The sequence below is a fragment of the Dryobates pubescens genome, chromosome 3 (genome assembly GCF_014839835.1).
Source record: "Dryobates pubescens isolate bDryPub1 chromosome 3, bDryPub1.pri, whole genome shotgun sequence".
Classification (NCBI taxonomy): domain Eukaryota; kingdom Metazoa; phylum Chordata; class Aves; order Piciformes; family Picidae; genus Dryobates; species Dryobates pubescens.
Window position 1 is genome coordinate 36,985,623 of NC_071614.1, and position 24,678 is coordinate 37,010,300.

At 33.9% G+C, this 24,678-nt stretch overlaps 1 protein-coding gene across 1 annotated transcript in view; it reads left to right on the top strand.

The window, feature by feature from the left end:
• CSMD1 (CUB and Sushi multiple domains 1) overlaps positions 1-23,807 on the top strand; it is a 963,767-nt gene extending 939,960 nt beyond the window's left edge. Inside the window, exons 62-70 of the mRNA XM_054179968.1 lie at positions 1,581-1,654; positions 4,696-4,807; positions 5,889-6,068; positions 7,651-7,695; positions 11,997-12,158; positions 13,227-13,339; positions 14,758-14,845; positions 20,431-20,563; positions 22,290-23,807. Coding sequence (XP_054035943.1) covers positions 1,581-1,654; positions 4,696-4,807; positions 5,889-6,068; positions 7,651-7,695; positions 11,997-12,158; positions 13,227-13,339; positions 14,758-14,845; positions 20,431-20,563; positions 22,290-22,449 — 1,067 coding nt within the window. The 3' untranslated portion in view covers positions 22,450-23,807. The remainder of the gene's footprint in view (positions 1-1,580; positions 1,655-4,695; positions 4,808-5,888; positions 6,069-7,650; positions 7,696-11,996; positions 12,159-13,226; positions 13,340-14,757; positions 14,846-20,430; positions 20,564-22,289) is intronic.
• The last annotated feature ends 871 nt before the right edge of the window (positions 23,808-24,678 follow it).

Below are 24,678 nucleotides of genomic sequence, written 5' to 3' on the forward strand. Positions count from 1 at the left end.
TCAGCCTGTCTGTAAATTAGGACATAATACTCAATACAATTATGTGGTAAGAATTCACATCTATGCATATCTTTCATGAACTGGGCAATGCATCCGGCATCTGTGTTTTATAACAAAAGCAATAATGTTTACAAAAGGTAAATCTTGTGTCTACTGTGAAGAAACAATTTTGAAATTGTCATAATGACATTTCTGTTTATATTTTATGTGGCCTCATAGAGAACTACAGGGAAAGCACTGCATCAAAGACACTTTTACATTATAGTTTTTGTGTTCTTGTAAAAGGAAAATATTAGAGTCTAAAATATTGTTAAACAATTTTAAGATCAGTGAGCAATAGCTGGAACTATTTCTAGAAGTAATATATGATGGCAAATGATAGAAAGCTTTTCTATTTCTTGATATTGATGATTTCCTTAAAATACTTTCAGAATTCTTCCTTTTTTTCACCATCGTTTATGTCTATTATTAGCAATGACATTCTAGCCGATGATAATTTGTGAAAAGTTCTTGAACTGTTAATAAAAATCAAGGTCAGGAGTATGTCTGGGTTTTAGTCTCACATGTTAGGTCAATATCCATCTAACTTTTTAAGCCTTTGATAAATATCAGTCCAATTGAATTGTTATGCTCTATTGACAGCAAACATTGCAAATGGAAGATGACCAACAGTAAAATGACATATCACATTATTCTATGTGATAAATTCCATTTTCCTCCCAGAGAAAATAAAAAATGGTTACAGATTATATTTTTTGTAATGCAGTCTCGGCACAAAAGAAGACTTGGTTACCAAGAGGGAATCACATAGTGCAGAAAGATCCATCAGATCAAGTGCTGAGCTGTCTACCTGGTGGATGTGACTGCACAAGCCTAAAGCAAATACACCACCAGAATGTGAAGAGGACATTAATCAATCCAGAATAGTTTCAGGCTGCTTTAAATTACACTCTTGAAACTAATAATCTATTAATTATACTCTTTTGGCATGCCTTTGTTTTTTTCTTTGTGGGTGTGTGTGTGTGCTGTTTTTTCATTCTCCAGCAACAACTGAAGTAGTAGTCCTTTAGAAACATGTTTTCTTGGTGGCATAGAAAAAAACATATCAAAAGATTGAGTATTTCACTTGCTATAAGAAAGCAGGTCGATTTGGAATTAATTTTGTTGGGGGGGGGGTTGCATTTTTATTTTTATATATTACTTAATTGCGAAGCTGTTCATTGGGAAAGGAGAAAAACTTTTCCTTGTATGTTGCATCAGCTCTGTGAATAGTGGGATATACTATGTATTTGAAAACTTCTAAAAGGATAAGCTTATCAAAAATTGGCACAATCCTAACTAAAGTCTACACTGCCAAAGATACCTCAAAAATACCCTTAAATAATGGCTATGTACTGAAGCAAAGTACTGTGATCTATCTTGGAAATTTAATCAGAAATACAAATATAACGTATAAAAATTAATTCATTAAAAATTCAATTCTTGTTGTCAGTAGACATTTATGGAGTTTCTTAATCTTTGCAAAGACTTATTATTTCCATGCAATAATAATATCTGTCGTGTTTCACATTTTATATTAGATCCAGCTCACAATACATGTACAGACCCTGGTACTCCACATTTTGGAATACAAAACAGTTCCAGAGGTTATGAGGTAATTCTTTATTTTATTTATCAGCTTTCTAGAATGAAGATGCAATTAATAATTGAATCTATAACAAATTACCTGTAGACTTGAATGTCTGATGTGAACCTTAGTAAATTTCCACTCCTTTTTTAATAAAAACTCATGCTTTATTCGTTTTCCTTTTTAGGTTTTTGTTTGGTGTTGGGTTTTTTTAAGATACATAGCTTCAGGAAAGAGCTTCTAACCTTGCAGTATATTATGTGTTCAGTTCTTTAGGACACTTCAGTATAGAGGATTATTTTAAAAGTGATGGCCAAATGCAATACAACATGATCTAATTACTTTTCTTTATGATTATAATGCTTTCATACATCGGTGAATAGTCAGTAAATACCTAACAACCACACACCTGTCTGATCCAAAGGCCATGTAGTCCTAGTCAAAAATTCAGCAAGTGGCTTTATTAAATTAGCAATTCATGTTACATTTTATTCAGTCAGAGAAAATATAATTATCCTAAGTGTTAGACCCAGGTTCTCTGTGATTAATGTTCTTTCTGTAATTTCTAAATTCCTCACAAGTTATTAGTTTACCAAGTGACAGTCCAAAAAGTAACTGATCAAATGAAAGTAGATGCACAGTGACCAGTCCACAGTTATTATTTACATTATTTACATTGTTTATAGTTGGAATCTACAATGTGTTCTGTTTGGGTTTCCTGCTTACTTCTGAACCTAAGGCAGTGAGCCACATTATAATACAATTGACTCAGTATAACTGTTTTTCAAAAAATCCTTTCTGTAAGTCCTTCTGGTTATTGGCAGCCTGCAATTGTGCTATCTCTTTGATGTGACTGTCAGCTCTTTTCTTCTGCTTCTGCCCTGCGGATCACAGATGCCAAGGCACTTCTCCCTAGCTACATCTGGTGGCCTCACTCATAATGTGCTGCTTCTAGTAACAGGCACAGTTACCTTTCTCTCTAGTCTCATCTTGATCCTGTACTTGTCCCCACTATCACTTCAGAATTAATCTTTGTACCTAAATTGATCAAGGGTTTGCTTTTTCACTCTTCCTTTTTATCTATCTGACAAGTTATCTTTAATACCAACATTGCAATGGTCAGTTCACTGTTCAGTTGAACATGCAGGCTAATTTTCTCTTCTCACTCACCTCTAGAGGCATCTTCTGTATATAGTGTTTCTGAAGTATGTGCTTTTAGATCACTTGCTGGTACAACAGGATGTAGACCTCTCCATTTGCTAGAGAAATAGGTTTGGGTTTTAGAATATATGATTAATGGGATTCCTGATTGTATGACTTAGTGAAGCTTCTATAAACCAGCTTTTAACAGATTTTTCCTCATTACAGAAAGGTGTGATGGGAGCCAGTAGACTTTTGAAGGGCTTTTCCTGTCTACTAGCATCCTTTCCTACTCTGATGTCCTTCCCATCCTGAATCACTTTATATGCTTTTTGTACTTCATTTTGCTGTGACTATTACAAATGCCTTCAATGTTTTTCATCCAAGTATTATGCCTCTAAAATGAGAAAGAAATATAACTCTGCAACTAACTTGAATATAGACATTATTTTCTTTTAGTTTGGCTTTTTGATCAGTGAGGAAAGAGTTGCAGTTCATTATTTACTGATGCCAGAACTGACAATTTCACAAGATGCAGGAAGACTTAGGGCCATGACCAACCATACTTTATGTTTTGGGCTCTACCACAGACATGCTGTGTGTGATTGGCAAGGTAAAAAACCAAATATGTTTTAAAATAGTTAAAAAGAGATAAGTTTGCAAAGCCGTATTAGTAATTTGACCCATAAAAATACTAGGGAATTTCAAAGCCACTTCGAAAAGAATTGGTGTTGCATTTGCTGAATATCTATCACAATAATCTTTTGAGTATATAGTTAATAGGTAGCCACTGTTGAAGATAGCTGCCCTGTTAAAGTCTTTCCATGAAAAGTGCTGTGTAGGACTACCTGCATTCATATATCTGCAAGCTGTGTTATTAATATGCATTGATCAGTACTCTTTTGCAACTTACATGCATTTGTTCATGTGATATGTTACTTTATTAATAAGACATAAAATTTTGAATAATATTATTGTGGGGGCTTTTTAATTTAATCTGATCATAATTATTACCAGGATGTTTTATTCAAAACAAAAGAAATCCTTTACTAGTCAGCCTTGCATCTTTAATATCATGGTCTGGAATTGTATTCTGGTTACTTTAGCCAATATCATCAATAAATCCAACTTGCTAGAAATTTCCACACATTCTCTTTCATATTTTATGAAATTTTTTCATCACATGCAATTTCATCTCTGATTTTCATAATTTTCTATTCTCAGTAGAAGTCCAAAGAGAGTTTTCTCAGTTACTTTACATTTTCTTCTGAGGAAGACCGTATTACAGTTGACTATAGGAAGACTTACCGTAGTATTACTCTGATAGTTGCATATCTCATGTAAAACTCATATAGTAACAAATACAATGTAAGGAATTGTGACCTGGAGTTTTCTCCAGTGAATTTATTTGTAGATGGAATGTTTGTTTTGGTGTTGGCTTTTTTTTTTTTTCCAATTTTTTCTTTTCTTTTTACTTGTTCTACTTTTAGTCAAATCACATACTGAGAAACATTTGAAATGGACTTGATGATTGAGTTCTATTGAAATATAAGCAGTGATGTACAGGAAAGGGAGACATTTCAACCATTTAGTTGGGTTCTGTCATACCAACAAACTCATAAGCTGAAGAGTTTGAGTGTCATTCCTTTCCATGTGCACATATTTGTCAATATTTTCCCATTTACTGCATTTTAAAAAGATTGCAAAGAATCACTTGATCAAAATATACAACATATTAAAAAAAAAAAAAAGAAGAAAAAAAAAAATCAACCAAAAAATCCCAACCCAAACCCCACTAAAAAACTCTAAAAATGGTAAAAGCTGCCATTTTTATTTTTGAAAATATTTTTCTGGTAGATTATCATGGCCTTGATATATGACTACATGTGATGGATACCTTTTTTTGTCTAATATGTTTTGATCTTTAGGTTGGAAGCACAGTCTTTTTCAGATGCAGAAAAGGTTACCACATACAGGGATCTACCACCCGTTCCTGTCTTGCTAACTTAACCTGGAGTGGCATACAGTCTGAATGCATTCGTAAGTCTGGTTTCCTGTATAATGGGTTAAAGTATTGTGCAATTTTAAAACAAGTACAAAGTCATGCATATGGAAATTTGTAGCAAATGATATGCTACAAAAAGTAAACTTTGTTTAAACATTATTTAAATATTTTTCATTTCCTACAAAGATGTATTTGGGATATTTAGTTGAAATATTTTTCACTTTTTTTGTTTTTTAATGAAGTTCACAATAATTGTATAAATGTTACTCAAAAAAAGTCTGCACTCTCTTATTCACTGATTTAGCTGCTTCAAATTAATCTTGGGTTTTTTTTCATGTATTGCATAATTAGGGAACAAAAGTGGCCTGAAATATGCATGGGGCTATTTTGTTGGCTAGTATTCTGTGAATCATAAAATAGAACTCAGCAAAATGTGGCTTTTCTGGGCTATGCATGGGTATGTAAATTATTAGTGTATTTAAAACTCTGTATAGAGTAAAGGACATCAAGTAAGTATTGTGTTAAAATACACTGATATAAGATAAAGGGAGTTCATTAGAGTGACTTTAGATTCTTATCCTAGTTCAAATTTTCTTTGGGTTATTATAAATGGAAACCATTGAGTACAGAGAAAGAGGTGTAGTGAGCAACTGTATCTGTTATAATCAATGTACTATAACAAACCCTTTCTACAGAAGCTTTATTTCAATGTATATTTTTAAAGAATTTATTTAGCAAAATAACTGCTCTGTAATTTTCAAAACATTGAGTATGTGTGATACTTGAAGCTGTAACAGTACAATAATTCACAGGACTGATCACTGCATCCTGTACAATGGCATGTACTTCCCTTCATCTTAACTCTTTTCTGTTCCTTATAATGATTTGATTTTGGTGACTTATTTAAAGATATTTTCATTTCCGTCTTCCCACACTCATAAAACTACACAGTTAGAGTGTTGTTTTTACAGTTAAAAACTATTTGACATTTCTGAAAGATGTACAAAGTTTACATAATGCAAAACAATAAATTAGCATGCATTTATTTAAAACTGCACACTCTAATCCTATGAAAATGCTTTACCACTTTCTCTAACTCCAAAAAACCCTTTACAGCTCATGCTTGCAGGCAGCCAGAGACGCCAGCACATGTAGATGTGAAAGCAATAGACCTGCCTACTTTAGGGTATACTTTGGTGTATACCTGTCAGCCAGGATTTTTTCTTGCTGGTGGATCAGAGCATCGGACATGTAAACCAGATATGAAATGGACAGGAAAATCACCTATATGTAAAAGTAAGTCATTCCTCAAGTGATATGTTGGGCCCTACTTGGTTGGATTTAATTTTCCCTGATGTTTTTATTTTATATAGCAGGATTAATTTTTTTTCCACTTACTATTTAAAGATGCATTTGACCCACTTATTTTATGAAAGAAATGGTAAAGAAATCAGAGAGAGCATAGCATCTAGACCTCATGGAGGAAAACATGGGGATATGTGTACATAAATGAACAAGCACACATGTATAAGTTTACCCCTAGCAACAGCAAACAAAACCTAAACAATATAAAATATTACTTTTAACTGTATTTATCTTTATGTCACAGTTTTGAAGAGTATTTCAATGTATTCAGTGTTTAATGTACGTTTATTTATTAGGAACAAAAAAAGGCTGTTAGGTTCACTTAGGCGTACATTCTAAGAAAATCTTCTAAAATAAAAGTTAACAAAAAAATCTTTTCACCAGATTCCACTTTTTATTTATATCCATGTAAATTTCATATAATTTTGCTAGTGTAACTTGAAGTATGTAGTTACCAGGGCAAAATTTGCTGTTCACATGCAAATAAACGTGGCTACAAGTTCCCAATTCAGAAAAGCAAACCAAAATTACATTTAGAACATGAATGAAGAAAAACTAGTCAGATGTTGTGGGAAAGATGCTTGCAACATGATTTTAAATACTAATATATCAAAGAACACAAAATAGATTTGATGTTTGAACAATATTTGATTTTTCATTAATCTATGTGCAAAGTTCTTTGTTTCAACATTGTCAAGGCATATGATCTTCAAATAAAAATGTATCTTATTCTAGTTCCCTAAAGTGATTTATTCATAGATACTATACAATCAATAATTTGAGATAAACAGTTTTGTATGATTTTTGTTCTTTTTTTTTAAATAAAGTGCAGAAAAACTTTGTATCAGCAAGTTTTTTTATTATTATTGGCCATTTTAAGATGTAATTCTTCTTGAATGTGCCACAGTTTTTGTGCTTTTGTAGCACTTCAGCAGTCTTACCACTATTTGTTCATAAAGAAACAAACCAAACATGCAAAACCAAATCTTCCTACAGGATGTACATTTTTTTGAAGTGGCTAATGATACAAGGCCTAAACTGGAGCTGGGATCAATCAACACACCTCTACTGAGTGTACTAGAAATACAGCAAATGGCATCAGTTGTGATCCTTTCTCGTGATGTCTGATCCTGCCATCTTAATCCAGCTATCTGGCTTTTGCTAATTTGTGACAAAAATGAATCAACCTTTATTAACACCTACTGAACTTAAAATCTTATTATTTATAATTAGATACTGTCCTCTCTATAAGGCTCTCTTTTATAGCACTGGGACTGATATAAAAATTTTAGGCCTAAATGTATGGCTAGCCAAAAATCTTTCCACAGTAAAATAATTTTCTGATAGCTTTAAGTAAGTATTCAGGTTTGAACATGTGAAATATTCAAGACCAACTATTACTGTTTTAAATATGGCTCTATTGAATAAGAGATTATTGCATCCATCAGGCATTGTTTTAACATTCTATTAAAAAAATGTGCATGGAAATGATAATTTGTCTTTTTACTTGTAGGTAAAGGAGTGAGAGAAGTTAATGAAACAATAACTAAAACTCCAGGTTTGTATACAAGAAGAGTTGTAGATCTAAATAAATTAAAATTATTTACATCCTAGATTGTTATGGATAATAAAACTATTTCTAATATTTAACTTAAGTATATCTTTCTCATTTCAGAGGAATATAAATGCTGAGGTTTACAGGTGCCATGTAAAACTTATTCAATGTAATTCATTCCCAAACAACATTAAAAAATATTCTGCAGTATTACTTTTAAGAATTGCACAAAACCCCCTGTAAAACCAAAAAGCTTGTACACACAAACCCCAGATTTGATGTAGGTTTATATCAGCGAGATTGCTATAATGGAGAGCCTTATAATGAGTATAGACAATAGTCACAGGGATCAGGTTCAGCCAAAGATCTGCCCTTTACATTACAAGTGTTGTAAGAAACCACAAAAACCCCTAAAACCACCACTGAAACACCAAACACTCCCACCTCCACCCGCACATGCCCTCCAAATTCAATCCCCTCCACCCCCAAAAATTAAAAATAACAAAATTAAATAAAAATAAAAAAATAACAAAACAAACAAACCAGAAAAAATCAACCAGTTTTGAAAATTTTGTTGACCTTTATTTCATGGCAACTCTCAAGGTATTCTAAGATAGGATTTCCTGCATTTTACAGACCACCAGCAGCAGGCAAATACTACTGCTGCTTTTCTATGCCTCCTCATGACCATGGATGCAGTGAACCCTCTCCTCCTGACAGTGAAAAAAACAGACTAATGCATCTGAGAAATTATAGATGTAGATCTTTGTAGGTACAATAATTTTGAAGAAAATATAGGGCCTAACTTTATTTTTTTTTAACAATAAGAAACGTTTCCATCAAATAAATTGATTTGCAACTCAGTATTCTGATTTTTAGCTAGCTGCAGGGAAAAAAATAGTTCACACTCTTGGCAGTTCATAGAAGTACTCTAGAGTAGTTGGGATAAAAGGGTATTTCTGCTAATAATTAACCTTCCTGGTGAGTTTCTTAATGAGAGTGTCAGGTGACACCATAAATGAGTGCTTCTCAAATGCATTACTTCTACAAACTTACAATAAAGAAGGTTACTATGTGCATTCATTAGAATTAATATACAGTCTTCATTTATTGGTAGATTCACTTCACAGAGCACCTGAAGTTTGCATTAACCTGCTACCACACTGGTTTTGAAGTTTAAATGCCAAATTAAAATGTAGATAGTCTCCAAACATATGCACTATGCAGAGCATCAGTATCAAGCCCCTTATAACTAGTTTTGATAAGTGACTACTTGGGAAAAGCATTTTTTAAATGATATTTTATGATTGAAAATGCTAATAATGGCAAACAGAGAACTGAAACTGTGTAACAAATAACAGGAATTAACAAGGAAAGCTTTAAGATGCTTTTAAAAACTAGGTTTGCACTAATACTGTCCTTTTAAATTGTGAATCCTCTTTAGTATAGAACACCATGTATTTTGGAGCATTTTCTTTTCTTTGGTAGAATTCCATTTGCTGCTACCTATATTTTAAATGGAATGAAGCTAATGTTAAACTAGATTTTTTATGACAGAATAGATTGGTGTTCTGATTTGGACATCTGAATAAAAATTGTTTATTATTGCTTATTAAAATACTGTTGATGGGGTTTTTTTGGCCAAAGTTAATGTTTTCATAAACAATAGTAGCCATAATTTTTACAGTAATTGTAATTGAATATAAGGTGCAACTAAAGAATCCTCACAATATTCATGCTAAGAACTAAAATATTCTGGTTCCCATAATTCTCACTGCTTTATACAGTCTTCACAAAAAAAGGACTCTGTTTTAGTGCATAGTCATGTATTTGCCTATTTGTTACATCTGAAAAGAATCTACAGCTGGTGCAGTAGTAATTTAATAACACTGTTAATTTTTCTCATTTTGCATTTTCCCACAGTGTGTGGGAAAGGCAGGAACATAGTAAAGGCTTGGTAGAATTGGGTCAGAGGCACTCTGTTTCCTCAGCGGTATCCATGGGACTGCCGTACTTCCATTTTAACCTTACATGAACATGACTGGGGGAGCAAAAATATATTTTCTTACCTTACTGCTTCTGGCCATTTGCAGTAAGTGCAAATTCTGTAAGGGTACTATTTCACAAAGATTAACAGCTGTTACTGACAGAGTGGTTAGAGAAACTAAATACTGAAGCATTGTATATGGTGAAAGTTTGGTGTCTGATCCATTATAAAAGTTACATAACACCTATCAGTTTCATATCAGTAATACCAGATGTTCACCTTTGTGACACTAACTTCAGACACAATGTTAATTAAAAACAAACAAACAAAGGTAATATATTTTTGAATGCCAAGTTTCAAACTTAATTTATGTCATTCTTGAGAAAAGCAGTGGGAAGTATGTAGGAAAAAGAGCCTGTAATACCATTTACAGAATTCATACATTTGCAGAAAATATATGAATTATGAGTACTGTGAGATACTAAATGAGATTGAAAGCTTCCAAATTTTAGTATTGGGATTAAGTGTAAAGTTCCAGTCCTGCACTGGGTTTTGCTTTGCAAAGGGAGCACTTAAGGTTCTTTGAAACTGTTGTACTCAAAGACATACTTTGAGTCTCCAGTTTCTTGGAATCCAGTGGTAACACAGACAACATGGTAATGATGTTTTTATATATTGCCTCATTGAGTTTGAAATTTTAATTGTGGCTTTTGCACAATTTGAAGGGTAAAGGCACTGGAAGACTCTCTGTTTATGAAAAGTGTGCTAAGCATAATAATACAATTAAAAGATAGTCAACATGTAATCATTCATCAGATTTTCAGATGTACTGCCTGTCAGTATGTTTTGTTGGGAATATATGGTACTATGGACATGGGCTTCTCTTTAATTAATTTTTGCAACAAATGATGAGGGGAAAAATAAAATATCCATGTAGTTTATTAAGAATGGATACACAGGATACCTACAACGACAAATTTCCTTCAATACAGACAACAGCATTTACATGTGCTCAGTTTGATAAAATGGAAAAATCCAATAATGTATTTTAAAAGTTTAGTTAAAAGATATCAGTCTTCAGCTGTTTAGCAAGTACTATCTGTAGTGATCATAGATAGTAAGGGCTGTAATTTTGTCAAGATATGTGATCGGCTAAAAAGCTGTTTCATGAAGTTTTATTCTGATTCTTAAAGCTTTACTTTTCAGTTTATTATGAAAGAAAAAGTTTAGGACTAAGTGGAGAAATTTCTATTTTCACTTGTCAGAAGCTGCCAGGAAACTGAGTGCTGCCTGCCCAGAGGGAGAGATGGTGTCCTTTGGCCAAATTAACTGTTTATTTAACTTAAGTATCATGTTTGGAGGAAGTCTTCCTCAAGTTTTATAGTAACAAAGTATATGAAAGAAATATAGCAACTTCTAAAGGAGAAATGAATGCTCAAGACACAGCACCATGTAAATATATGACATGAAATGTTCTCTTAAGATTTTTTTCTCCTCTGTTTTTCCTTTGTAGTTATGTTAATATTGAAGATGTTTTTGAATGAAAGACTTTTTCTACTTTGTTTGTGATTGATCCAAATATTAAATACAATGTTTCATGATTTTTTTTTCACTGTAGTGAAAACAAATTACCCAAATAATTTGTGCTTCATTTTATAGGGATTTTACTTCAGATGATTCAAAATGCAGTTTCTGAGACAAACCTTTATTTTATATGAAAAAAAGTTCTGTGCTCTGAAAACTTCACAGTTCACAAGTGTAGTAGTATTGTATATAGAACAAATGTGAAGCATAAAAATGGCTGACAAGAAACATGCTAAAATGTATCTGAAATGCAATTAAGTTTAATATTCAGTTATTGAGTTGAAAATCACGCATAGTGCTGCTTCAGTAGATTAATGAAACAAAAGAGATAGCCTAAGACAAGGTTCTTCCATGAATCTCTGACTTCAGGATATTATTCTGCCTTTTTTTCCCCCTCCCTCTTCTTATAACTTAAAACTGCAAAGTTTTGAGGGCAGATTCCATTGTTTTTCATGGTCTTGAGAAGATTCATTGAAGCACACAAGCTATGAAGTGTGAGGTTGTTAAAGAACATATACTGTCATGGGCAAGTGTAGTATATTATGGGCAATTGTGTGGAAAGGCTATTAAATATATTGTCTTTACTGTTTTAGAAGTTTTACCATAATACCTCCTTAGAGCAGTGGATTGATGCTATAATGTAAAAAATGAAGAACATAAGAATGGCTGGAAAGATTGCTACTTCGTTGTAGTAAATAACTCTTTTGTTTTTTCTTTGTTCACTTTCATTTAGTTCCCTCAGATGTGTTTTTTATAAATTCACTGTGGAAAGGTTTTTATGAATATTTAGGAAAAAGACAGCCTGCTACTTTGACTGTTGATTGGTTCAATACGACAAGCAGCAAAGTGAATGCCACATTCATTGAGGCGTCCAACATACAACTAAAACTATCAGGTAGGTTCAGAATTTGGTGTTAAAAAAAGCTAGTTTGTTTGTATATGGTTTGGGTTTGAGGTTTTGCTCTGTTTGGTTGGTTTGGTTTCCAGCAGTTCAGTTTGGCTTGATTTTTCATACAGCGCAAAATGAAACAAAAACTTTGTGGTTTCACTAAAAACCTTTTTCTGATTATTCTGCTAAAGGAAAGATCTTAATGTAATGGTCAGAACGGGTTACCCTTCTATTTTCCCCCTTATATTTCAAATAAATATCAAGGTAGGGCTTTTTCATCTCAAACTGTTGGGTGACATTGATGTGTTGAACTCACAGGTAATATTGAAGTGACAGATGATCTTTATATAGGCATTTTAAGAACTGTACCATTGAAAAACTCCATTATTCAATAGTGATTAATATTTGCCTTAAAAGAGTATGGTCTTGATAATGACATAATATAAAATAAGCACAGATAATTAACTAATAAATTATGCATAACTTTTAATTAATGTCATGCATTCTTTTCTGCAAATCTGTGAAGATTTGTTTCAGACTGTTATACACAGGTATATTTGAAAAGAGCATTATCAGCTACCAGTACCTTTTAAGGTCAGGAGCTAAGAGACAATTTCAGTAGTTCACTGCCATATAGCATATTTTCTTTCACTACACTATTGGTATTTATTCTAGCAATATACTGTTGTGATGTGAGTAAAATCCATGTTTTTCTGGTTCAAGGAAATTACAGAAAAGAAATTCTGTCTGCATTCAGAATTATTGAAATACTGTGTGAAAGCACAAAGGTTCTTGCCTATTTTTTATGCCTAAAATTAAACAATACTAAACTATGTTTGCATCCTATTATCAAATATGAAATAGCAGTAAAATAAGATCCTACTACTACCACACTTTAAATATTGTTTTTTGTTGTGTTTTTTTTTTTAACCAGGTCATAAAATTCTGCATTTACAGAATGTTTCATATGAAATATTTTAGCTCTAAAGCAGTATGTGTAGCTTTGAAAAGATACTTGAACAAACTGGTTGAAAAATTGTTTAAAAGGCATGTGTTACCTCCTTGTGTTAATAGGTGTTTACAAGAAAGAAGAAGCCCATTTACTCCTGAAAGTGTTTCAGATTAAAGGATCTAGTGACATTTTTGTAAGCAAGTTTGAAAATGACAACTGGGCACTAGATGGTTATGTAAGTAAGCAGACTTGTGGATAAAGCTTGATGAGTTTAAAGTTTTGAGTAATTTATAATTTTATATGTAACTCTATCCAACTTTTTACATTACAAATATGGAACACAACACTCAATGTTACTGTGGAGATCACATAATTTTTCTTTTCAGAAATACAAACTTCAGTCTGCCACAATCATTAAAATCTTCAGTTTACTGAGGGCAAGTTAAAGTGAATTAGCATATTTTGCCATGGTTTTGTCCTGTTTTCTTAGATGAGAAGAGGAATTTTGCTTTTAGAAATATTGCCCTTTTTTTGGTTTGGTAAATAGTTCACTACTATAAAATTAGATTTAATCTTGAAGAAGAAGAGAGATACTTTACTCTTTGCAGTTCTCCTGCTCCAGCTCTCCACTGTAAAGATCCCAGCGCCATCTTCAAATATACACATATAAATATCCTTTAGATATTTATATGTGTATATAAAATCTTCTCTCAGTATTTTCCAGGCTGAAGAGACCCAGGTTACTCAGCCTTTCCTCATAAGAGAGATACTTCAGTCCTCTAATCATCATTGTGGGGCCTCCACTGGATTCTTTCCATTAGTTCCCTGTCCCACTGGTGCCCAAAACTAGGTACACTTCTCCAAATGAGGCCTCACCAGGGTAGAATAGAGGAGAAAGAGAACCTCCTTCAGCCCGCTGGCCATACTCTTCTTCATGCACCCCAGAACACTGCTGGCCTTCTTGGTCATGAGGGCACATTGCTGGCTAATGGTGAACTAGTCTGCCAGTCCTCCTAGATCCTCCACAGAGATCCTTTTCAGCAGAAAACCCCTTAATCTGTACTGGTACACATTATTATTCTCCTCAGGCACAGGACTATACACTTGCCTTGTTAAACTTCATGAGGTTGTGTAGGTGTAGAAAATTCTCAGGGGAGACTTCTGCTTTCTACAACTACCTGAAGGGAGGTTGTAGACAGGCAGGGGCTGGTCTCTTCTCCCAGGCAACCAACACCAGAACAAGAGGACACAGTCTCAAGCTGTGCCAGGGGAAGTTTAGACTGGATGTTAGGAAGAAATTCTTCATAGAGAGAGTGATTGCCCATTGGGATGGGCTGCCCGGGGAGGTGGTGGAGTTGCCATCATTGGAGGTGTTTAGAAGGAGACTTGATGGGGTGCTTGGTTGCATGGTTTAGTTGATTAGATGGTGTTGGATGATGGGTTGGACACGATGATCTTGAAGGTCTCTTCCAACCTGGTCTATTCTATTCTATTCTATTCTATTCTATTCTATTCTATTCTATTCTAATTTTAAGGGATAAAAGTGAAAACCTGTCCCTCATGTATCTACTATAAATCATGAAAACAAATGGTTAAGCATTCTTCTGTATTTGTTTCTTTTTTTTTTTTTTTTCCTCTTTCAACATATTCTAGGTATCCTCAGGGCTTGAAAGAGGTGTTTTTACCTATCAAGGTGACATACATGGAAAAGACTTTGGAAAATTTATGCTCCAAAGACAAGGTAAATTATTTCATAGAGCCTTAACATGCATAATCTGTTTGGGTCTTGCAAGAGTGAATTCACAAATGACTCAGCTATCTAGATGAAGTAAGCATGTTTATTTCATGCCATTGCTATTATAAAAGATGGATTGAAATGCTCATATGAAGCATATAGTTCAAACTTTTTTTGTAATATTGTTATCTAATGTTTTCTAGCATATCAGCCTAGTAAAATGACTGCTGAATGGTCTTAAAGAGAGTGCCATTACAACTGTTTGCTTTTCTGTTAATGCCTTTTCAAGAGTAACAGGGATGTCATGCAATGAAAAGACATTCTCTGCTGAAATGTACAAATTTCAGCCAGATTTGTATAGGAACTGTTAAAAGAAGGAATCAACAGTCATTTTAATAGTGTTGTGAAGCATATACTAATGATATATATCCTCATTAAATATTTTTGACAAATATCAAGTGTAAATTACTGCATTTCTTGATCCAAGAATGGTCAAAGTACAGTGTATATATGCAGCAGCTTATATACTTGGTATAAATATATATTTATATATAAAGTATGTAAGTGTGCATGTGTATATATATATGTATGTTTATGCCAATATACAAATGGCTACTTATGGGACTGGGTGGAGGAGACAGTCTAGTCAATATATCTATAGCAGACTGTATCTACATTCTATAAATTGACTTGGTTCCATTAACTTCATCAATGCTTTATCCAATGACCTTTAAAGTTCGCTAATTATCTCTTGTGTTTATTTGCTCTATTAACTACCATAATAGTACTTACACAATGGATTTGTTCATCTTGGCCACCTCTCAAAATGCTATGTATGTTTAGTCACAAGAGGTAAAAACTTTACTCTTCAGAATCTCAGCCTAACTACTAATTACTGAAGCCACATATAATTTCAGTCTTCAGACATATTATTTGTCTGCTGGTACTTCTACATAATCCTTATCACTGTAATTTCCATACTGCTTTTTCTTTCTGATTTTAACAAGAACACTGTAGAAGTAAAGCATTATGATTTATTGGAACATCTGTCTTGTTTTGCAGCTTTTGCTATCTTGAAACAGTGAGAGTACAGTTTGTTAGGTTTGTTTGTGGTGTGCATGTGTTTGTATTGTTTTGTTATTTTGTTTTCTTAAGCCATGCCAAAAAAAGAGATAACCATGGTTTCTTAGCTACCTAATAAAAGTTTGAATTCATCTGTTTTAGCAGTGGAATAATTTAACTCATGGGGTAAATTAAGAACCAGCAAACTGGCAATTCAAAAGTTGTATCATTCTCCAGTGGATGTGTGCTATAGTAATGGAAAGCATTGTCTGGATCACTGTTTAGAGCTGCAATATGAGAGCACATTTGTGTATTCCCAAGGCTGGCAACAAGCCAGTGTCCAAGTTACATATGTGCTCCTAGATCTAGTGCCTCTGGTTTCCAGCTTTGACATCTCAGCAGGAAGCTTACTACAAATGCAGATACTGTCTCTTTTAGAAGATTTTTTAATGTGATTGCTAAATAGACACTGATTTTCTGTAGATTGCTTGTTCTCTCTTGAAGAACCTACAGCTAGAAGAAAACAGCAAATTTGCAACCAACACAGGTCATAATACTTGTCCATATTCGCTCATAATCAAGGATAACTTGCTTTGATTTTTAAATCTGTTCTGTTCATGAATATCCTGCTGAGGTAATGATCTCATATGTCCTCCAGCAGAAGACATATTTCCATTTCTTTAGGAAGTTAAATTATTTGCTGCCTTTACACTAAGCCAGAACTATGCATGCACTGGTGCGTGCATAATGCAATGTGAAATTCATCTGCAACCATGCTGCAAAGAACAGCATTTACTGAGAAATACTTGGCTAAGTGCGAAACGCTGATCTATTTGATGAAGAATGCCCTATCACACAATACTAGAGAAAGACCCGGCTCAGTGGATATGCCCAGTCTATGAACATAATGACATGAAAACAAAGAACTTGTGTCTCTAAGTACTGTTTTTCCTTTTATTTTAAGAATTTGCTTGCAACCTTAGACATTAACCCTAAGGACAAAGATATTGGTTTTTAGTTTGCCAAGAGAATTAGAACAGTATCTGAGATTGCTTAAGCGGCTACTGTGTCCAGTTCTGGGCCCCTCAGTTTAAGAAGGACATCGAGACACTTGAACATGTCCAGAGAGGGGCAATGAGGCTGGTGAGAGGCCTCAAGCACAAGCACTACAAGGAGAGGCTGAGAGAGCTGGGGTTGTTTAGCCTAGAGAAGTGGAGGCTCAGGGGAGACCTTATTGCTGTTTACAACTACCTGAAGGGTACCAACCAACCAGAACAGGAGGACACCAGAACAAGAGGACACAGTCTCAAGCTGTGCCAGGGGAAGTTTAGGCTCGAGGTGAGGCGAAAGTAAGTTCTTCACTGAGAGAGTCATTAACCATTGGAATGTGCTGCCCAGGGAGGTGGTGGAGTTGCCATCCCTAAAGGTGTTCAAGAGGGGATTGGATGTGGCACTTGGTGCCATGGTTTAGTCATGAGGTCTGTGGTGACAGGTTGGACTTTATGATCTTTGAGGTCTCTCCCAACCTTGGTGATTCTGTGATTCTGTAAAGTTTGACACCAAATTATCTAACCTGTTGTTTGTGGGTGGTTTTTTTTTTCTTTTTTTTCTTTTCTTTTTTTTTTTTTTTTTCCAAGTAATCAGTCATTGCTGGGGGTTTTTGTTTGTTTGTTTTGTTATGTTTTAATAACTTGGTCTCTGTGACTGCAAGTCTGGGGTTAGGTTCAGTTTCTAAAATTGCTTCACCACTACAGTTCTAAAAGATGCTTGTTCTAAAATCTTCACCTTGTTCATTCCAGTTTGGTCTGCCCTTTAAAAGCGTACCAGAAGGTGGCTTTGTGAGAAATGACACTTCACCAAATTATGATTTTCCTATATTTATTTCCTCTGAAGAAATTGAATAACTTTTTTTTCCTTTCTTCTAAGTACTTTTTTAGCTTGTCTAGATTGAGATAACAAATATAGACAATAAATATGAAATATTAACTCATTGGTACCTGTGATATATTCAATTAATGGCTGTGAAATATATGTTAATGTCTTAAAAGTCATCAGTTCTTAAAAGTATTGATTATCCTGAGACTTGTGATTTTTAAATTTAACTCTATAAAAGTGTCATGCCTTACAGATAATTTTGCACAAGTTTTGTCATTCATGAAGAAAGTCTACATCTAAGCAGGTTACTCACAGCTTCAGAGTACTGCTGCTGCTGGTTTTAAGAGGCTAAAGAAACCCTTGTTATTCTGTGAAATGCTCGAAAATCAGTTATGTTCAGTAAGATTATCCCTGTATTAAATTTCAGTGACAAAGTCTGTCTCTTCTAATGAAAAGTAAACCAATCTATCTCTTGCCTTTTTTTTTTTTTTCCTTTTCTGTCAGCATCTAGACTTTTCCAGTTTAGTGGAACTTAACACTAATTTTAGCTGTGGTAGCAGTCATTATCTAAATTAGAGCAGTACAACAGGCTTTCCCATTTCTCACCAGGATAATATTATCAAAAGAAATACAAAGTTCACATCAGGATGCATTTAATGACCAACAGCTCTGAAAATTACTGTAATAAGTAGATAAGACTTTTGAAGTTATGTTGAATCTCTTACATCAAATTATCCAGAATTAAAGCAAAGTTTTTCTTCCAAAATGGAAAGCACACCTAATGCGCAGACCAAATCTGGTCAGTGCATCTCCAATGCCAATTAAAGATTATAATCAGTTAAAAATTTCAAACTTGGTTATTCTAAATGGTAGTTCTTTAAAAACTGTAAAGTTATCAAATATTCCATTACCTGTAATAGGAATTTTGAATACTAACAATGAGTCATAGAATCATGGAATGGTGGGAGTGAATTGTGGTTCAGTTAGCAGAGATAACTTAAAAAGAAATTATCTAAATGTAAATTTGTGCCTAGTTTTAAATATTCAGTAACACAAATATTGTATTTAATTAAAAAAAACCCTATATAAAAACTTCATCTCAAGGATTGTATGTTACAAATTTCAAATTGCTATATTCCATTTTGCTACTTATACATTAAAATGTATCTGTCATATGTGCTATGATAATAAATTTGAGATATAAATTATTACTTCATTGATCATACATATTTGTATTTGTTTCAGTACTTGCTTGGAATATTAATTTCACTTTTTTGGTGATATAAGATGAGTTGATTATCACCATAACTTTTATTATTTACTCCAAAGAATTGGAAAAAACAGATGGGGACTGTAGTAGTAAAGAAAGGCTGATAACGGCATTCAGTTTTTATAAACTTCTGTCACTTCTTCCAACCAATTAAAAATTCAAAGGGGCACTTAACACTTCTTAAACATTCATAACTGTGGTAGCTACTTGATTCTATCTGTCTTTAATTTAGATTGATTGGAGAATGTCCTGTACGTGTGCAATACGATAAAAATACAAAAAATTACACCGGCAGGCCTTTTACACCTTGAGTTTTAGGATAGATCTTGATTGCTAAAAGTCAAAAAAATTTTATAATACACTGATTATACTCTACAACATCTCAGTCTTGATTACTACTGTGCAGTAGTGCGGTAGGGCTCATAACATTACTTTGAAACCAATGTCTCCTATTCTTCTCTGCTATCATCAACAAAAAATATCCCAGAATGGCACACCCAGATATCTGCTTTCCAGCCTGATCCTCACTGTACTTTCCCCCTGTTGTGGTCTCCCCTCCTTTGATAGAATCTATATATTGCTCTCCAAAGAGCTATAAGTTCAAACTGGCAACATGGAGTTGGCTTTCAAAATGACTATTTTTTTCTATGAAAATTTTCTATATTTTTCACTATAAAGTTATCTTTAGTCGTTCATAACATGAACTGTCAAGCTGGACACCTGTTTAAGCAATTTAACAACATCTACCTTTATAAGGATGAAAAAATGGGTTCTGCAGAATGCCCTACAGTTTAGGTTATCTGCATGTCCACAACAGAAAACCAGTAAGGCCATGCCACTGGCAGATGCCTTTGCATTCTTTGCACCTTGGTTTTTACCCCAGCTGCCAGAGGCTCTAAAACATGTTCATATCTCACCCCAAAAGCAGCACAGGTGAACAGGCTTGGGAGTCCTGAGCTGAGCAGAACCATTTTTGTTTGTTGCTGTTACCTCAGTTATCCTTTCTCGTATTTGATGTGGTTTCACATTGCTGCTTGTTTCTAAGCTGAGTATTAAGCCTGCAGGCATAGAATACTTTCTGAGGTACTAATAAGTATTTAGCAGAAGGCATATGGCATAACTTTATTAAATTAGTGACTCATGAGAGGTGTAGTTCATAATTATTTTACTTGCTGAATATTTTTCTTGAATAATTTTAATATTAATATTTTAATAAATGTTATTAATAATATTTATACTATGATACTAAATGCTATTTATTTTGTGGTTTAAAATAGAATTATTTCATTCAGACTGAATTTTATTTCATTCTTGAATAAAAATAGAAATGTAAGATTAAAAAAACCAGAGAATTTTATTTCTGCCTTTTTTTGTTTCATTTCAGGTCCTTTAAGTGCAGACACAGATCTTTCAAATCACTATTACGGTACAAACAGCAGTTCTGTTGCAGCTGCCATCCTGGTACCATTCTTTGCTCTAATATTATCAGGGTTTGCATTTTACCTCTACAAACACAGGTATTGTATATGTTATTTATTCAGTAACTTACTAAGCTTTTTGTTTTAATGTCATTAGGTAAGTGTAACTAGAAAACACAATGCTAAATCTTTCAAGAATATCTTTGGTCCAGAAAGGCAGATATTTCTAAGAATTCCCAGTACAGGGTAGTTCTTGATGGCAAACAATTAGAAAAATCAGTCACTGTGTTAAGGAGAAAAGAAGTGTCAAGCTTCTTGGTTCATTAGGCTGAATTTGATTGAAATCTCAGGTCACATGTTTTTTATTTTCCATTTTAATGCTTTATTAAATTGCATGTATGCTGTTTCTTTCAAAGTGCCTATGACTATTAATTATGCAAGCTGAAAAATCTGTAAATCCCATGAGAGAACAGCCCATAATGAGACTATTTCAGTACATGCTGAATAAGCTAGTGGATACTACTAGAACTGGCACTACTTCAGCTCATATGAAACTTATATGTCATAGAATCATAGCATCTTTTGTGTTGGAAAAGACCTTAAAGCTCATTGAGTACAACCATTACCTAACTCTACCAAGTCTGGTGTAATTTATGTGAATATTAGTTAGGATTTATCAGTCTGATTACATACATTTGGACATATCTCTCCAAATATAATTAGTACTGTTTGTTCTTGGAAGCATTTATGGAGGTAACCAGGCATGCCATGGCAAGTATGTCTGGAATAACTGAAATTACAGATCTGAAGTATCTCTAGCTGCAACATATTCTGGACACTTCCTATGTCCATGCTGGATTTGCCAGATTGAAGCTATTCTGTCTGACTTTGCACTGACTTAGATTTAGTAGTACCCAGGAGGCCTATTACAGCACTTCAATGGTGCAATGCTAACTGCCTGCTCAGAAATGGTAATAAACTGCTGGTAGCAGAATAAGGAGCTACTCAATCTCCTCTTTCTATGCATACCTACTCTTCTACTCCACTTAGGTCTTCTTAAAGGGAGAATTTGTATTGCTCTCCATCAGAACATTTCCACAGACGGTCCACATTCCTTCCTAAAGCATAATATAAAAATGAGTGTGGGTAAAAATCCCAAATTTCCAGTGAGATGGTGCCCAAATTAAATTCACCAACTAAAGGTGCTACCTTACTTTTGGCATAAATACAAGTGCTTTAGAAAGACAAGGATATGTATTTACAAACTGATAATTTAGTAAAGCTGTAATAAGTGTTTCCGCTCTGTACAGGGATTCTTATATGGTCAGACTAGCAATATAACACTCAAAATGTCATCAGAAAATACCAGAATTCTTACTACTGTGAGAAAATGTTAAAAAGTGTTATCTTTATTTGTGTATTTTTGTTGCATGTGACTTTACTTATGTCTGCCAATTTTGGTAATCAACAAGCTATGAATTTGTCATTCTTTTGACATTTGTGTAATGGAAAATGCATAACTATATTTTGCCTATATTGTCTCTGCTCTTTCTAGCATCATTTTTTCCATCAGGAATTTGTTTCTTCTTTATATCTCTCTTCAAGCTCTCTCCTTTTAATTTTTTCACGAATAACTTCCAGACAGATTTGTCTTGCTTTTTAAGTTGCTGCAACATCCTTTATGTTTTTCTTTTCATCATTTTTATACAGTCACGCAAGTCCTGTGTAAGCCTGATGGAAATATTGTAGATGAATTTGCAATAATTGTAAAATATTTATTTTTAAAGGTTACTAATGATAATTTCCTGACTTTTTTTCCCCCTAGAACAAGACCAAAAGTACAGTACAATGGATATGCAGGACATGAAAACAGTAATGGACAGGCTTCATTTGAAAATCCCATGTATGACACAAACTTAAAACCCACAGAGGCAAAGGCTGTGAGGTTTGATACGACTCTGAACACAGTTTGTACAGTGGTATAGCCTTCAGTGCCCAATATGACTGATTCATAGCCATACCTCTGATGGACAAGCAGTAATTCCTTTGGTGCCATATACCAGTTTCCCTTTTTCTCTTGGCTTTGCTGCTGTAATCTTTAACATCTTCTGTCAGCCTACATGCAGCTAAATTTTTTGGTAAAAATGTGTCAGTCTTCTGGGGATCAGACAAAGAATATTTTTTCATCTTAAAGTTGGATCAAATTGCCTGGCTGCATCTGCTTCAGATCAAGGCACACTTGAAGGAAGACTGCCGAATCATGCCAATTTGTCATATTTGATGCCTCAGACTTTCATATTTGTCTGGATGCCTTTCAATGCATTCTTCTGGGCAACTGGATAAATCCTTCGAGTACTGTGACACCACATATTATCCCCGGGAACGTTCAGAAGAAATAGAGCTCTCTTGAAGGAGAAGACAACCTTCCTTGAGGTTGCATACACCTGAAATGCTTTACCATTGAAATATTGCTAAAATTAAAGAAATCCACAGTGTATTTCATACATAAGGCAGTTAACCAATTTCCCAATCAGCCGTTATATTGCAAAATGTTACTGCACAATTTTTTTGCACTAGAGTGTTATGGATGACTGCGTAAGATACTGGTAAAAATATACAGGGTTTTTATACACTGTCCATTGTATATAGACATTCACTCACTCTTTGCCAAGCAAAACATCACACAATAAATTTACTTGAAATTTTAAATTATGAGCCCCATGCTTAGCACCAGTTAAAATCTTGTGTGATAGAGAACAGTATTTCTTCTGTCAATTTCTGACTAAATTTCTTTGTAAACATGATTACAAGTCAGTGGAGACTTTCAGCCAGAAAAAGAGCCCGTTTCTAAGAAACTTTCATTGCTGGTATTGTTTTATTCTGAAATCAGTCATCAATCACCATTGTCAGTATCATAATATTTAACAGCAGGGGGGTTAGCAGCTATTGCTGCTTGCCATGTACAAATGTGAATAGTAATTTATTTTTAGATAGCTCATAAAGCTTGTGAGCCTGTGCTCATAATACAGTCTTCCCTTTTGCATTTTTTTCCATTTTGCCTGTAATATGACATCATTTTCTGATGTTACACAGAACGAAACCACATTACAGTAGCACACGTAAGCCCTGTGCAAATAGTCTATAAAATTCTGTTTCTACTTTGAACAATAGGAAATGTTCAACTACCTTTGATTTCTGTTTCTTTTCATATTTTTAAACACACTGCTTACTGCTTTTGTACTTACACAGTTTGACAGAGAAAGTTTGACTTTTGTAAATATGAATGATTGAGTATATCATTAACACTTCCTTAGAATTAGAGGCTTTAGTGAATGAAAATATACAAGAAAAATAAAAAGATGCCATTGGGCAGATTAATTATACTGCGTTTTAAAATTATGAAGTTACAGTAAGTAATGATTTTAGTCATTCACGTTGAGCTCAGAAACTAGGAAAGTTCCTTTGATTTTCTTTGAAGTTCAGGTTTACTTTGTATTGTCTTCTTTTAGTTTTCTGAATTTCAAACTGTCCTTAGGTCTAGTTGCAATCAATCATTATATGTGTAGGTTTGGCTGTTATACACAAAAGAAAAATGTAATGTAAGTCAACAGGGTTTTGAGCTAATGAGACAGAACCCAACAAAAATTTCAAAGTCAACTCTTGGTCAGCTTAACAACTCTACATCTGTTAGATGAAAAATACCAGCAATATAATACACTATTGTAGGGCCTCCAGCTGTTATATTCTTCATACAAAGGAGAAACTCTGAAGATAATTTAATAAATAATGTTCTCCAGTCAGTTCCTTGTTCATTTTGTTAGTAGTTTTTTTGCTTTCTTTTTCATTTTTTTCTGAGGGTTTTGTGCAGTAAGTTTCGTTTAGCTGTCACATCTCAGAGCCCTTCATATTTCCCGAGAAAGACCAGTCATCAGATCAAAGTTGTTGTTCTGATCCTCTCTGACACAGAGGATGTTTCTCTATAAATGGAGAGCTTTCGTAGGAACAGTGGGCCAGGAAGGGAATCTGTTGTGTGACTAAAGTTTTTGACAGGTGTTCACAATTGACATTTCAGCTTTGGAAGTCATTCTGTAGTGGCAATGGAAGAAAAAAAAAAATATATTGAAAATGAGCTAAGTAGCTATTATTGATGTTTTCTCCTCTTGCCCTTACAGTGTATTCTTCAGTGACCTGTCTCGCTGTGACCACCGTGGAAT